General features: G+C 38.0%; 1 protein-coding gene across 1 annotated transcript; it reads right to left on the bottom strand.

The window, feature by feature from the left end:
- Positions 1-201: 201 nt before the first annotated feature.
- ctdsp2 (CTD (carboxy-terminal domain, RNA polymerase II, polypeptide A) small phosphatase 2) lies at positions 202-12,027 on the bottom strand. The gene is made up of 7 exons (XM_044124698.1): positions 11,326-12,027; positions 7,377-7,543; positions 5,932-6,033; positions 5,665-5,721; positions 4,164-4,256; positions 3,722-3,907; positions 202-3,266 (listed from the first exon to the last, which is right to left on the bottom strand). The coding sequence occupies exons 1-7, from the start codon at positions 11,384-11,386 to the stop codon at positions 3,141-3,143; spliced, it is 792 nt and encodes a 263-aa protein (XP_043980633.1). The 5' UTR covers positions 11,387-12,027; the 3' UTR covers positions 202-3,140.
- Between the last annotated feature and the right edge of the window lie 4,368 nt (positions 12,028-16,395).

Below are 16,395 nucleotides of genomic sequence, written 5' to 3'. Positions count from 1 at the left end.
AATCAAACCAAATTAAAACAGATTGAAAACAGGCGATATTTTCATTTAACACTTTGTATTTTACCAATGTTTTGTTCTTTATTACTGATTTCTGGCTAATTTAATAAACAAAACATGCATTAACTGTAAGGTGGATGTAAATATTTCAAGTTGTATCTTAAATGAAAATGAAAGGAACACATACAGAATATACCAAGTATATCAAATATAACCAAATTTTATTTTAAAATCAAAGTTGGTAGCACCTTTTTCTCTTTTTTTAGAGTTTTGGTCAGATCAGGTATAAAAGGTTTCTTTTATTCGTATTTTTTGCAACACACACAAAAGAATTGAGACTTTTTCAAATACTTTTGGTCATCACAACATACATTTTCATTTTCATATTTGACTCATCAACATGCAGGCAAGAATCGCATCAGACAAACATCGTAAAAACCATCCTACCAAAGAAAACCTCTTGAAATACGACATGAATAGAAAACATGATGAAAGCACAGATTTGTTACAGAACCAATATAATTGTTCTGTAAATTATATTTGAACAGGTTGAAGATTATTCCATCAGCGAAAGGTGTTATGTAGGCACAGATCAACAGTAAAACACAAGGCCAGCCTCAGTACAGGCAAAATGGATCACAATATAAAATGTTGCGCATTAAGAAATCCTGGACAATTACAAGATTATTTTGGCCAATAAATATATATAGAAAAAAACACTTAGCAATTTCAAAATATCTAATTTGATAGCTTCAAGTGTTGCACTGTAAGTACCAGAGCTGCTGGCATCCCCACCTGTTTGCTCCTGACAGTGTTTTTTCTCACGCTCAGCATGACACCAGGGAGTGTGCAGGCCTCCAAAATCTCTGTTCAGGCGTTTCTCTCTGTCCCTCCGTTTCCAAAAGGCACAGTTTTTACTTTCAGCACTGTCAATATAAAACAAGTGCAAGCTGTTTGTCGTTTGGAAAGAAAGAAAAACAAATGAAGTATTGTCTGAAAACTCTTAACGTTTACGCTCATCCTATGTGCCAGCTTATCCAGTGTAACTGTTTACATCGGACCAAAGATCTTCGCCCGTTTACCCAACTATATCAATTTGAACGTCGATTATTTATATTGCATGTTTGGGAAAAAAAAAAAAGTTTGTTTACAGCACAAATGAGTAGAATCCACTTTGATTTGATGTAAATAAGGATACAGCAACATTTACAGTTCCATAAAAAGTATTCGCCCCCTTAAAGACTTCTCCAGTTTTTGCTTCTTCATCTCAGATCTTCATCCTCTGCTGAAACAACTAGAATAATCGTTCAATAATTGATATCTTAATGAAGCCAACACTTGGGAGACTCAACCAGAGGTGTAAGCATCGCAGCAGCTGTAATAGCTTTATAAGGCTGGAGTATTAAATAATTTGTATCTTTTACATTTTATAGCATAGAAACCTTTTAAAAATATAAACAAGGCTATAGACGTCTGGAAATCATAGATCCACCTGTGCAAAGATTGATGCAGTTCAGGTAAACTGAAGCAAATTTACAGAAGTTTTAGTGAAATAATAGCTACAAAACTGGGGATTTTACATGTCTAAAATCGTTTATATTTCTATCTCGCCTATTGTTGTAAAACAAGAAATTGTAATATTTGATTCCACTTGAAAGGTATTTTATGGAAATCCAGTGTAAAAAAAAATGAAAAATTACAAGAAATTTAGGCACATTTTACTGAAAAGAAATCACTAAAATTTATGCTTTTTTGACACTGACAGAACTCCATACAATGTATTTTTGACGAAGGTTCCTGATCACTGACATTTGTCTTGGGAATAAACTCAAACGCTTTTTATCAGCTTCTAGCCAAGAGTCTGCCGTTGCTATGGATACCAAATATGTCTATGTTTAACAAAGGGGGTGTGCAGTAATGAGTGCAGGGAAACTCATTAAGTTCAAATAAAGCACTTTTAATAACTGGCAGTGATTTTTTGTACAGTGGAAAACAGTTGGCCCAGGCAACAGTTGGCTTGACGATCCAGGATGAAGCCATTGGATGGTCATATTTCTGACCCAATCAGATTCTCAGATTAACTCCTGAGAATCTGGTAGACTTGGTTCGACTGGGGACCAAAACTGCAACATGGCGCATTAGTTTTGGTTGTATTTGCCTAGAATGCCCTGGGGTTTATCCTGCTTCCCAGTTTTGGAGCGGACTCCGGTTCAGAGTTCACTTCAACCGAACCCAGACATGGGTTTTTTTGGCGGACCAGAGTTCGCTTTCGCATTCACATTTCCCAAAACAAACCAAACTTTCTAGGCTAACAAACTGGAGTATGCATCTTTAAAAAAGGCATTGTAACCTTTTCCAAACCGATAGGTGTCAGGAATTGTTTATGTTTATGTCAGGGCATAATGCATGATTTTTGACCTACTTTGTGTCATCAGACAAGCACTATTTAAATTCCTCAATTCTAAAATGTATTTCTAGTAAAATTAAACCTAAAATATATGATTGATCACCGATAATTTCATAAACGTTGGACCAAAGGAATTTGGAAAGCTTTTTCCCCTCAATAATTATTATATAAAAATAGTTTTTGTCTAATAATAAAGTTTTTTTTTGATGATCTGAAACATTTAAGAAGAAAAGCAGAAGAAATCTGTGAAGGGGGTCAAGACTTGTTCGCAGAACTGAACATCTGTCGACCGCAGGAGGTACACCATGTTATTACCGAACTGGGTTGCATAGAGAAACAATGTTCACCATTTAAAAATAGACTTCCTTATATAAAAAAGGAATCTATAAATGTATAAAAATCTGGTGGAATTACAAAACTTTTTTTTTTCACTCTTGTTCCTTAAAAGGCACAATAAAGCAAACCATATCCAAAAGTCCTGTGAGGGCAGGCAGACGTCTGCTTTGGCAAAAGATCCACTTTCATATTTAAACCAGCTGAAGTGATTGTAATGGGATGGCTTTGGTTAATTCCCAGTCTTTTCTTGTAGTGCTTTTATTAAAATAAAAAGAAAAATAGAAGTGGTTGTCATGATCGCCAAGTTTGGGCTAGATCCCCAAACCAGCTGCATGCGAGTGCGAAGGTAAAAAGCGGCGGCGTCTTTTTCTCGGCGAATGCAGACTAGTGAGGAGCAGAACTACTGCTCCCGGAGCTGGTCCAGCCGGGTGTAGACGTTGTCGGCCTTACTGAGCTCCTCGAACACGGGCAGCAGGTTGAGCAGCTCGGCGTCGTCCGCGTCGTCAAACCATGACACCACGGGAATCTGGAGGACAAACAGAAAACAGATCGTTAACAGAGATCAGAAAGTCCTGAATGAAAGGGACAATTTATTTTTCTCAAAAGAATTACAAATGACAGAAAATATGTTTAAAAAGTGGCTTCTATGTGAAGAATTCCTCCTCAGAAGCTGTTTTGTTCTTGTCTTACAATCCAGAAACCATTTGCTGCATTCTTATTGGTTGTGCAGGAGGCTCTACTTCTGCTTATCAAAGATGTACAGTTGTATGATTACAAATCTGTTTGCAGGTATTTTCACGTGAGAGTGTAAACGATGAGTTTGGAAGCATGGCCAGCAGCAGGTTATTTAGATTTAGAGGGACAAGGCGCCCTAAAACAGTAAAACATAGTAGGTCACCTCTAAGCAATGTTGCCCACAATTAAAAAAACAAACAAACAAATGGGTCGGGAAGCAGGAAGAGGAGGCAGGCATGGACTCACAGCATTATTAGGGTGGAAGATGTATGAGGCAGGGGAATTATCCAGGATGAGGGTCCTGTTCAGGTCCCTCCCCAGGCGGCTCAGGTCTTTCACGTAGCAGCCCTGGTGGAACACGCAGGATTCACGGAACAGCCGAGTCCGAAACACGCCGCCCTGATCCAGCAGGTCCGTCACTGGGTCCGCATACTGGAGAAGGAGGGACAAGAGCGAGGACGTGCGAGGACACACTAATGAAGAACTGTCTATGGATTGTTAGAGCTCTGTATGTGTTCAGGGTGTCTAATAATAAGGTTAGGCAGCTCTAAAAAAAAAAAACAGGAACTAAAGGCGAGAGAAAGCAGAACAACATCTGACAGATCAGGGCTTAAATCAGCCACGCAAAACTTCAACTTGCTGAAACATAACAAAAATTAAAGATGGAGTTCAGGATCTGTTTCTGTACCTTAGCAAGACTGGCTGTAAACAGCACACATTCAAACATTTCTCCCATTCTCCGCAGGAACTCATCCACGTACGGCCTCTTCAGGACATACACCTGGAGAGGCACACAGGCTGTAAGCAAAACAGGTTCATGTTCATGTACACACCCCCCCCCCTCCAAATAATGCATCAGCTGCTCATGACCACTTCCTGAAACAAGTAATCAAGAATAGGCCGCGCCAGCATGAACCAGCCTATCCTGGATTACTTGAACCAGGCGGAGGCCCACTGTGGGATTCCTTACCAGCACATCAAGTCCAAAGGAATCACATTTCTGACTTAATCACATTTCCACATGCTCAGATATACAGGGATGCTCAGCTCTAAACCAGGGGTGTCCAAACTTTTAGTTACGTGGGTCGAAATCGGCAAGTCAAAACTAAAAGTCAAACAAATAAAGTCAGTGTCTATTATTAGCTTTGTAATGTTTGGAACTAACAATTATTTAGTTATTGATTATTCTTACGATTAATCAATTAATCTGATACAAAATTGTCGCATTTTACTGATTTTTAATTTAACCACTTAAGTCTTTCCATACATTATTAAAAAACATTGCAATATGCAAATAAATGAATAATTAAATTCATATTTTAAAATTAAAAACAATAAACATTTCATTTCCTTAAATGCAATAACATAGCATGTCCTTAGTGCACGCTGCAGCTGAAATAATATTCCTAACATCAACATGTGAAAAGCTCAGCCCTTTCTGCTGGACTTTACATCAATGTAGGGCTGATCGGTTTTTTCATTATTATTATTATTAACCTATTAACAATAACTAGAGACCAAAAGGGGCTTAATAAGATCTTTTTTCCAGAATCTGAAGCAAAAACAATGTCACTTCTGGAGTTTTGGGAACTTTTTACAGAAGATTTTTTTTTAAATCTTCAAGCCAACATTTATATATTTTTTGTGCAGATGTGGCTTAATTACAGCTCTGATGTTGTTTCTCCAGAAAAATTGCCTTGTTTGAGTTTGTATATACTGATAAACAATTAATGGATTACTAAATTGGTTGATGATTACTTTAATAAACGATCACAATTAAGCTGATTAATCAGGATTTAATTGGATGAATCGTTTCAACTCTTTTCTACTTATTAGAAAACTCTGGTTGTAAACAGACAAATACTTTATGTTGTACTTAACATTTTCCTTTACAAGAAAATGATGTCAATAAAAATGTTTGCCTGATTGAAAACACATTTGTATCATTTTTGAACTGCATATAAAGCCAAGGGACACACTTTGGACACCCCAAGTTTAAACATTTTTTTTTTCTTCTTTTAAAATAAATAGCAGTAACATTTCCTGTGCATGTCAATAAAAACTGTTTTCCTTTGATTCCACTTCCTGTTCAACATCTGGCCAGCAGGGGGATCCGTGGCCACATCTCTGCGTGAAAACCTAAAGGACGGGCTCCACCCCACTCGCCCACAGCAAACATGGCCGTTTACCTGGTGTGTGGTCCCCTCTATCTCCACCGGCACGATGAAGTCTGCATTGCTAATTGGCTGGAGGGGAGAAGACAGAGGGAGAGAGAGGAGGGTTGGCACGCCGCGTACATTCACATGGCATTACATAACAACCAGGCAGCGAGTGGCTCTACAACCACCCTGCATGAAGCAGGGTTGGAGGCTTCAATAAAATAAAAAAATCACTGCTTTTTATGAAGGAAAATGCATCCAAAATGCAAAAAAAGAAAACACCAGAGGCAGATGTACCTTGAAGGAGCTGTGCACCAGGGTCTCATCGAGGTCTATGACCACGCAGACCTTCCCCTGGTCCTCAGCCTTCAGCTCAGGCAGGAGGCTGACTTCTGATGGCTGAGGAGAAACATCAACACTTAATAACAACACAACTCGTCCCTACGAGGCAGAGATTTATCTGGAAATCAATCCTGACTCATTCGATGTTCTCTCTTTGGAGAAAATGAGATTAGATAAATTCAGTTTCAGGAGAACAGGGAGGATTATCTCCTTTAGCTGCAGCTCAGGAGCATCTTTACATGTTGTTGGTTGATTTTCTAAGAGGGAAACAATAGTGTCACTTTTTAAGATCTCCATCTTTCCACGCAGATGGGGATTAATAATTAATTTATTACATAACAGGAATGGCTCATCCACTAGGAAAAGAAAATCAAGTTGGAGAAAGACCCTTTTTGTGAGCCTGTAAAAAGCAAAGTAACACCCAAGCAGGGACTGGTTTTTATTACCAAACGTGATGCTAAACGCTGCAGAATCACTTTGAGGAGCTGATTTCAGGATTCATCTACTCTAATGCAAAGTAAAGCTGCACTGAGGTGCAACGTGAAAATCTGCAAGATCGCTTGATTTTTGGTAGCAGGGCTGCAGATAATAATTATTTCAGTAATCAATTATTCTCCTGATTAATCAAATAAAAATTCATTTCATTTCATTATGTATTCTTTAAAATAAAACACTAAGATTTGAATAAACAAATTATTCAGCTCTTATTTTTTAAATAAAAAAATAAACATTTTATTGCCTAATATCTACTAACAGCATTCCTTTACTCAACTATTGATTATTTGTAGCAAAGAATGCATCTGCAGCTAAAATAAATACTTCCAACATCAATATTTCTGCTTGACTTAACATCAACACAGTGCAGGTTTAAAATACTGATTATTTTTTGGATAAACAACTTAATAATTATATAGAAAAAGTTGCTTAATTTGAGATTTTCTTCACAGAATTTGAAGCAGGTGAAGCTAAAACTGCCACTTGAGAAGTTCTGGCATATTTATGACAAAGAAATGTTTTTTTATCTTAAATGGAAAATGTTTATATTTTTGTACAGTTTTGCCTTATTTACCGCTCTGATGAAGTTGCTCTTTTCAGAAAATTGTCTTTTTTTTTAAAAAGAGTTAAATTCCAGTTAATAATTAATCGCTTACTAAAAGTAGTTGATTATTTCAATAATCGATTAATCCGATTAATCATTTGCATCATGTTATGCATTTATGTTTTTAGTACAGTTGGGGCGACTTTTACTGTCCTAGACAGCAGGACAGTGATTTACATGCAGAATATCACAAAACAAAAAGAGTGAAACAGGAAAGAACATTTAAAGAATCAGCATCTATTACAGAAAATGAAACGAATCCTAAACAACTCTGACGTGAAGATTTTTACATCCATGTTACCTTGACAACCGTCCCATTTTCCTGTGACTCCAGCAGGGCATGCTGGGAAGGCGGCGGCAGTGGCGGCTGAGGTGGTTTGGGCCCATCTTGGACTTTGAGGCAACAGAAGAGGGCTTTGAAGATGCTGCAACTCCGAGGCTGTTTCAGGGCAGAGCGGCTCACCTGGCCTGACGGGCGAACAAGAGAAAAAGAGAAGAAAATCTTAAGTGGGGCCTCAGATTTTAATCCCACAACTCCCAGAAGCTAATTTAAAAATAAAAGCTTAAACAAACCAAAAAAAGTGTTTAATGTAGTGTAACGAGATGCAATTTGCCTGCAAAATCTACTCTGAACGTCCTATTTTTCCTGAAGGCACCGTCCATCTGTCGACATGCATGGCAGAGACCCATGCACAGAAATCTGTTTCTAATGCGCCTGCCGCTGCTGCTTCTGCTGGAAATGGCTGGTAGAGGTTACATAATCGCAGAGGGCGGGAAAACCCACACTTTTCAGCGGAAAACACAGGCAGAAAACATTCCAGCTGTTTTAAGCTCCCAGGGCCCTTTTCGGCCACAAACTGCTAGCCGGACCGGACCACACCGACAACCGCGGCTCGCCTTTGATCAGACCCAAAGCTCCATGCAACACCTGTGCTGCAGACAAAGAAAAGGGGAGGAAGGCATTCTTGCGAGTCCCCCCTGTACTTCCCTCTGGTGCATTTCGTGTGAGGACTTGCAAAGAAACGCGATGAGAGTTTAAAACCCATCAATATTGTGTGATTGCTGGAATAAACATGCAAAGGGGGAGGGAGACTGGAGAAAACCGAGATGCACCAATTAGGCTTTCACTGGCAGAAACCGATTTTTGCTTCTCTTTACAATCTTTTCACATAAAAAAGAACAAAAAGTTGTGAATCAAGCTGAAAACTGCATTATTGTATAAATCAGGGCACATTTCTACTAGTACAAAACTCGTAGGAGGGCTTCATTTTTCTGCATTTAATGAAAAATAATTAGAGCTGAGAAAAGAAAAACAGTCAGAATGCATTCCAAAAATGTATCTGATTATTGTTAAACTAAAAGAAAAAGTGCATCAAAGTGTGTTTATAGTTAATGCTTTTAGAAACTTGAAAATGTGATTTTTCAGTATTTAATCATCCAACCAGCAGCCTGCACCCTGATCAGCGCTGCTCTAAACCCGTAATGCAAACACGGCAACAGCCCTGTTACACAACGCCATGTTGAGACAAAGAGCGCTGCAACTCAATACAGTTACTGCAGATAGGCATGCGACCTTTTTCCCTTTAGAGACGACGTTACGGTTAAAGATTTAACACACACATTTGGCATTTAAATCAGCCTTTTGGTTTCCAGGGAAAAGATAGTATGACATAACACAGCAAAACTCCCCTTCATGTGAAAAGGATGGGAAGATTAATCTCTCAGAGGTTTATCAGTGACAGACAGATGGATCCAAAAAAAATGCTAAATATCACCCAAGCCCACACATTTTAAAAAGATACAAGCCAAAGAATCTGACACACTAAGGCTGGATTATCTTCTATGGATAAAACATGAACCAAGAGGCTGAATTAGTGAAGCAAAGCCTCTTTCAATCCTGAGCAAAGTGTGCAAACAACCAAATGTTTTAGAGCGGCGCTACAATGGGCGTGTTGAGGACGGGGAGTGTTTGTGCATTCCGCTGTCAGCGCACCTGATTGTTCCTTATTGCAACCAGCAAACATCCCAGCGTTCATGAGCGGCAGGATGCACGCCCAGTTCCTGCTCCTAAAAAAACCCTGAAGCGGCGCCGGCATCGGCTGCAGCCAGAGGCGCACATGATGCTTCTGGCGTCCAGAGGACAGAAACAGCGCTGTGCCTGCTGCTGGCAGGGCGCGGGACGGTGCCAAAACAGCAAAACTGAAGCAAAACACATCTGAGAAAAAATTCCTAATTCAGCAGCTTTATCCTGATGTCGATCGATTAAAGAAAACACATAAAAACAGAAATATACTCAGTTTTTAAACAGTTAGCCAAACTCAAAACAGTACCATAAAAGCCAAAAGCAACAACAGAGTTTTTGGAGTTTTGTTTTTGAACTTTTCTACATTTTCAAAATGCTGCAAATTCATATTTTTAATTACAAAGATACAAAAAAAAATTTAAAAAATCAGGTAATTTGACTTGGAAATGTTAAAAACATAGTGTCCATGATTTCAAAATGCCATTTGAAAGCATCTGAGGGCGGAGTCAGGACAGATATTAACAAAAATTAATAAAACAGTGATAAAAATATTTATATTCTTATGTACTATCATAAAGTTAATTATGTTATACTAATTTCTGAACATTTTCACCACACCGTTCATTTAAAATACTTTAAATGAGGAGAAACAATCTACACTGACACATTAAGGAACACAATAAATTCTGTACACTAGCTGTACACTGCATGTCAGCTGGCTGAAAACAAAAAACAATCCAGACTATTTTTTTTATAGATTTTTGGTAGCTCGTTGGTAACAATTGCCATTTTTCCCTTTTAAGTAAAAATAAATGCATATTTATGAGTTAATGTGCTGCTTTGCAATGTAAATATTTGCCAAATATTACAAATATTTCCACTGATTTTACATGTGTGAACTTGACTAATTAAGCCCATGGAAAATTCAGTTTCTATTAGAAGTTAGGAATATATTTTTTAACTCAGTCATAGAAATTAATTATAATGTTTACTTGGAATTTTTCTATGCAGAATATTCTATCTTGTTTTCTTTAATGGTTTAAATTTCCAACATTGAAGTAATAAATCTGAGACACTGGCTGCAAGGATGATTAGCACATATAAATAAGTTGTATTTATTCTAATAATAACTTAAGAAACATAGAATAATCTGAGGTGTCTTAAGTGGGCTGGATTATAGAGGTAGTGGGTGTGTCTCACATTGTGTACATCGTGTTCCTTCCTATAAACACACGCACACACATATATACACTTTATTTTTTTTAAAGAATATTATTTACTTTACTATACTTGTGTTCTTCTAGGTTTTTAATTAGGCTACAATGGTCATTACTAATTCTTTTGATTCTGACTGTGTTTATTGTTATTACTCATTTGTGTACATTTTTGTGACACCTGATAATGTGCTTTTCAAGACTATAACAACTTAACACAATTTAGGTTAGGTTAGATGCATACAATATGTTATTTTTATCTATTTTGTTTATTTTCTTAGAGTTCATACATTTTCTCTTCAAAATTTCCATACAAACAGTTGCAACAGTCATTTTTTTAATAATTAAGCCATTAAATTAAATTAAATTACAATTAGCTTCTAAAATGCTGTAGCTGTTTACACTTTTAATATACTCACATGATATTGAGAGAATTTGAACTTCCTTCCCTTCCTCTTTCAGGCAAAACAGTTTTTTTATTGCTAACATTCCTAATAAAGAGGTTAAAAGCCCCCTTGGCCCCTCCTTAGTGCCGCCACTGACAATAACAAGAAGAGGAGCCACAGATTTGCACCCACTGCAGAAAGAGACCAACAGGATCAACAATAGCTAAGCCCAGGCTGTTATGGACATCGTGAACTATAAAACACATTTTCTGTGTGTTGTTTAAAAAACTAACGCTGGACGTCTTCATTTGTAATTTGATGCTATTTTTTTCCTCTTCCTCCTCTCTGATGATCTCAGAAGGAAAACAGATTTTTTTTGGCGCCATATAAAATGAGCAGGATAAGCGTGGGTATTCCACAGTGATCACTTGCGTGGAGTGGAGTGGAAGAGGAGAGGGGGGGAATGCCAAAACAAGGCAGCGCGCCTTTCAGACCGCAGCCCTCAACTGTCAAATAAAAACAGGCGCTCTTCTTACAAGGTTTTATTAATACACATAAACCCAGCTAGCTCAGGGCTCCGAGCAGTGGGCACAAACACAGCAGCTGCGGGGGGGTTAATGAGCTCACCTGCTTTCGGTGACACTTGGACGTCTTCTTTCTGCACTTGGGTGATAACAGAACTTTCCATCTGACAATCACGGAGCCCTCAAAATCCTCAAATCCTGTCCCCGAGCACTGATGATGGGCGTCCCTCATTGGGGTTTTTTGTTTTTGTTTTGATAAGGCGACTCTAGCAGCAGTATTCACCGAGGTTACCGTCCGTGTGACCCGCCTCAGTTACGGTCCGGATTTATCTCGTCCTGCCTGGTTTCTTTCTTCTCCACACCGATGCTTCTTGTTCTTCAATCGGCTGCCTCGGGAGGAAGGAGGAGGCGAGGCACTTGGATATGTTTCCCGGAGGTTATCCGACTCTCTGCCCGCTCCGTCTCCTCGGGTGTACCGTTACTATTTGGTGGTGATAGCCGCCGAGCAGCCCCCCTCCGCCGTCACTTTTGCACCAACAACATGGAGAATCCAGGCGAGAGAAGGAAAACAACCGAGGAAATGGGGCAAGGGAGATCGGTTTCAAGCCCCCCCTTACTACAGATAAACAACACCGCCCGCACGGCCCCAAAGAGCGGCGAAAACCCGCGTCTGTCGCTGCGAAACGTAAAATCCGACACAGAAAAACGGATTCCGGGCGGTAGTTGGCTGTAAAATGCGGGTTTTGATGTTATGCGGGGTTTTGTTTTTCCACGGACCGCACTCCTCGGGCGCCTTGAAACCGTCACCGCTCTCCGATTGGACGATTCGGATGGAAGGGGGGGTGGGGTGGGGGCGTGGCTAAGGCATTCCTCCCTATCCTGCACGCGCCCAGCCGAACACATTCCAGCGCTTCTCGTGCAAATGGGCGCGCGCCTTGTTAATGAAATGTTAGAAAATAAACAAAACAGAAATCCACGCAAATAATGCGCAAAACCGTTAGCATAGGATCTGTTTTGTTAGTTTAACTGCAAGCTGAATATTTACTACTTCGAAATGAAAGGAGTGCAGTGAAAAATAATTTTTCTTCTGTTATTGCTTTTTTGGGGGGGTCGCACTTAGCTGTTTTAGATAGTCGAAATCCTTTAATAATAGACAAAACTCAGCCGAGGAAATACAAAATTCAGAGTTAAGTGATGATTTAATACATTAAGCTGGGGTAGGAGGGGTTCAAAAAGATATGGAAAAATTAATTTCCCCTCTCATTGAACAATAAAATTAACCCCTTTTTTGGAAATCACACTGAGACCTGACAAAATGAAGTAGGCTACAAGATAAACACACCATACCTTGATTTAAAGAAATTCGAACAACATTGACACATAAATAATAAGAAAATATGGAAGAGTGGAAAACCTTTCCAGAATTGTCCAAAATTACGCCAAGAGCACATCAACAACTGACATAAGAGGTCACAAAAGACAAACACAACTATAGAACCACAGGCTTCACTTGTATTTGTGAACAACTTTGGCCTTTTTGTTCTAACTCAAAACAATTTCTGTCATCTTACGTAGGGTGTGAAAGGCCACAAGTGCCACAATCCAATAAATTAAAAACAAAATCCAAAGGTGATTGGTCTACGGTCAAGTTTCTACCCAGGTTAACCAATAAGATTATATGATTTACTTACTGGACAGATAGATAGATTGAAGTGACTTTTTGGTTCCCCACAGTTCATGCCACCCTGGGGAGAAACCTATAACTCACTTCTTATGAAGTTTGTGGTTGCTCTGTTATTTCTTTTTACATTCTGACCCATTTTCTTTCATCTGAGCTTAACAGTTTGGCCCAGATGTTGAAACTTGGACATAGTTAGGTGTTCCAACAGAACAATGATCCACCTAACCCACATCAAAACTAGTTTTCAAAGTTAAAGCAGGCTAGCCTTAAGATTCTTGAATGGTACTGACTTAAACCATTTTAGAAATGTATGGAATATGCTTACAATATATAGTTTTGACAGGAAACCATATATTGTATTGCATTATTGTTGCTGTACGCTTACATTTGAGTATGAGGCATAATTCAACAAAGAAAGAGCATAGTTCAGATAATTACTAAGTGCATGTAAACTTCTGACCAAATATTATAAATACAGTAAAAATAATACGAGATTTTAAGCTGCTAAAAAGGGGGGGAGGGGGAATAACAAAACCTGTAAATAACAAACATACACGGCAACATTTCGCAAACACCAAATTTATGCTACTTTTTACACTTTTGAAACCTCTATAATAAATATTGAAGATCTTAGCAACAGTCTGTTTATTGATAACTTACAGTAGTAACAGATTTCGAAACACGAGGATCCGTCCAGTTTTCTTTTTTTTTTCTCTATTCGATTCCGAACCTCCCTGTGAGTGAGGGAGGTTCGGTTTGTGGATCTCAGAGTCTCAGAGTTGAGCAAGGAAGGTAAGAGAGGGCAGAGTGAAACCAATGACCCCAGGCTCCTTTCATGCTTCTCTCTCTCTCTTTCCTTTATTGACACAATCATAAAATGAAACTGTAACTTGTTTTGCCAAAAAAGAAAAAGAAAAAAAACAAAAGAAAACAAAAGAGGCTGGAGTGAGTTAGGCTGGAGGGTGTGGGGGTTTATTATGAGGCAATGCATTCCCAAACATTTGTGCAACAGTGCAGCAGATATCTCAATATGACGATCTCTGCATCATATACCAAAGCAGATGGGTTTTTTTATATACCTATACATTGTTTTTTGCTATTTTCTGAGTGTCCGGCAGAAAAAAGCATAACAAATGAATCAGAAATATTTGTTTTTACAAGTATTTTTGGTCCATTTTCTAGTGCAAATATCTTAATGTACTTAGAATAAGAGAAAACTAACTACATGTAACAACTCAGCAAGATATCTGTGCTTGTTTAAAATAAATGATTCCTTAATGTTGACGAAAAAGTTCTATTTCCATTGGCAGATTACTTCACTAGAAACCTAGGAAATACCTTTTTATCAGTAAAATAATCAATGGAACAATTACTTTTTCATCAATATGAAGGATTTTTGACTTTAAACAAGTTCATATTCCCTGCTGAAAAGTTGTTTGTCAGATAATTTTGTTGTATTTCAAAGTTTGCAATAGAAACTATAGACCAAGACTATTTGGTAAGATTTGTGTTTTTGCAGTGTTTTATGGAACGCATCGTCTCCTTCTTTACCTTTAAGAAGATAATTTCTGGAATTTAGAGCATGAAGAGATTTTAAAGATGAAAACAGGGGGGATTAAAGAGTGAAAACTACAGTTTCTGCAGAGTTAAAGTAGTCCACTGAAAGCACGTGTGAGCCCACTACACCACGAGCCCTGCCAGTGCCCACAGCAGCCACAAGGCAAGACATAAACAAGACTGGCCCCGCTGTTTGCATTCCTGGTGTTGGACATTTCAAGGCAGCACTGACAGATGTGTGTAAAAATACACACGGCATAAGTACGGACCGCACAGCTGGAAAATGTCAGGCGGTTTAAAGCTGATGCCGCTGTTTACTACTCCGACTTGAAGTGCATTATCTCTGCTTGCTTTTTCTGCCCAAGGCGAGCCGAGGGGAGACGAAGACGGCTGGACGGGGTCAGGCGTTGTGGAAGAGGCCCCCAAGCTGGGGAAGATGATCCAAACAAGCTACCTCAAACATCACACACCTGTTAAATCCATCATTCACAACATCATCAGGTAATTAACACACTTTTACATGCATGAATGCTGCTTTTAAACAAACAGGAAAATTAAAACTTAATCGGAAAATAAGCATTTTGTACAACAAAATGATATTTGTGAGAGAAAACGTAATAGACAGGAGGACATGTTGGTTATTTATCTCAAATGCACATAACATAATATACTAGAGTTTTCATCTGTAGTCAGTCAAAGTAAAAGTCAATGTAAATATAATATAAAACTGTCCAATACATACAACTTAAGAAGATAATTCCAAAAAATGAGAATAATAACAATAATAATGATAAATCACAAACAGTTTTAACTAAAAGGAGCATATCAAGTTGCTCTTTATATATATATATATATATATATATATATATATATATATATATATATATATATATATATATATATGTATAAATATATATATATATATATATATATATATTTGTGTGTGTGTGTGTGTGTGTGTGTGAGAACCAGGTTTTTGTATCCTCGCGGGGACCTGTTTCTGTCTACGTTATGGGGTTGTGGGGACCACTGCTTTTCATGGGGACATTTCTTGTTCCGTATGGGGGGGAAATGGTGATTTTGGGTCAGGGGTTAGGTATGTGATGGCTATGGTTACGGTAAGGGTGATGATAAAGGTTAGGCTGTGGAAAATGAATGCAAGTCAATATGAAGTCCTCACAAGTCAAGAAAACATGACTGTGTGTGTGTGTGTGTGTGTGTGTGTGTGTGTGTGTGTGTGTGTGTGTGTGTGTGTGTGTGTGTGTGTGTGTGTGTGTGTGTTATAAGTAATTTAAATATGACTAAATATAAAATAAATAGATAAAATAATAGCAATCATGCACATGGAAATATGTTAATCTAAATAAATCTATAAATGAGTCCAGAGAAAATTTAGATTTAGAAACGTTGATAGGAACAAATTTTACAAGATATGTCAACATATTGCTAAATGAAAAGCTTACAGGGATGGATGGACATTAATAATATCGACCGAAATCAAGTTTATTTCAGTAACTAGGCAGTTCAAAGTGCTTTACATAATTCAAACATAATACAGTCACCAATTAAGAAAGATGCAATAAAGATTACATTTTGTCAAATGTCATCAGAAAAATCATCAATACACATCAAATTAATCGATTAATGTTCCATTTATTATGAATCAAAGGTCGTTGTAAACAGGTGAGGTTTTAGCCGTTGTTTCTTTGTTTTGCAGTATTCTGGGAGTTTGTTCCAGATTTGTGGTGCATAGAAGCTGAACGCTGCTTCTCTATTTTTGGTTCTGCTTGGTTCGTAACTAAACTCAGCTTAGGGTCACCAAGAATTTCCTAAATGATAGTTTAGAAAGAAGAAAGAACACTTTAAAATAAAAAGAATTTCAGGTTACTTTGAATTTACTTTTGATTAGAATCCAAAAGTTGTAATAATTCAAAA

This window comes from Gambusia affinis, linkage group LG01 (genome assembly GCF_019740435.1).
Source record: "Gambusia affinis linkage group LG01, SWU_Gaff_1.0, whole genome shotgun sequence".
In the NCBI taxonomy this organism is placed as follows: Eukaryota; Metazoa; Chordata; class Actinopteri; order Cyprinodontiformes; family Poeciliidae; genus Gambusia; species Gambusia affinis.
Note: the sequence above shows the minus strand (reverse complement) of the source record. Positions and strands in the feature narration are given on the sequence as shown.

Excerpts from the sequence above, each read along its gene's own strand:
- ctdsp2 (XM_044124698.1), bottom strand. The coding sequence starts at position 11,386 with ATGGAAAGTTCTGTTATCACCCAAGTGCAGAAAGAAGACGTCCAAGTG. Across the intron at positions 7,544-11,325 it reads CCAAGTGTCACCGAAAGCAG|GCCAGGTGAGCCGCTCTGCC; the intron begins GTGAGCTCATTA and ends TTCGCCCGTCAG. Across the intron at positions 5,722-5,931 it reads TGGTGCACAGCTCCTTCAAG|CCAATTAGCAATGCAGACTT; the intron begins GTACATCTGCCT and ends TCTCCCCTCCAG.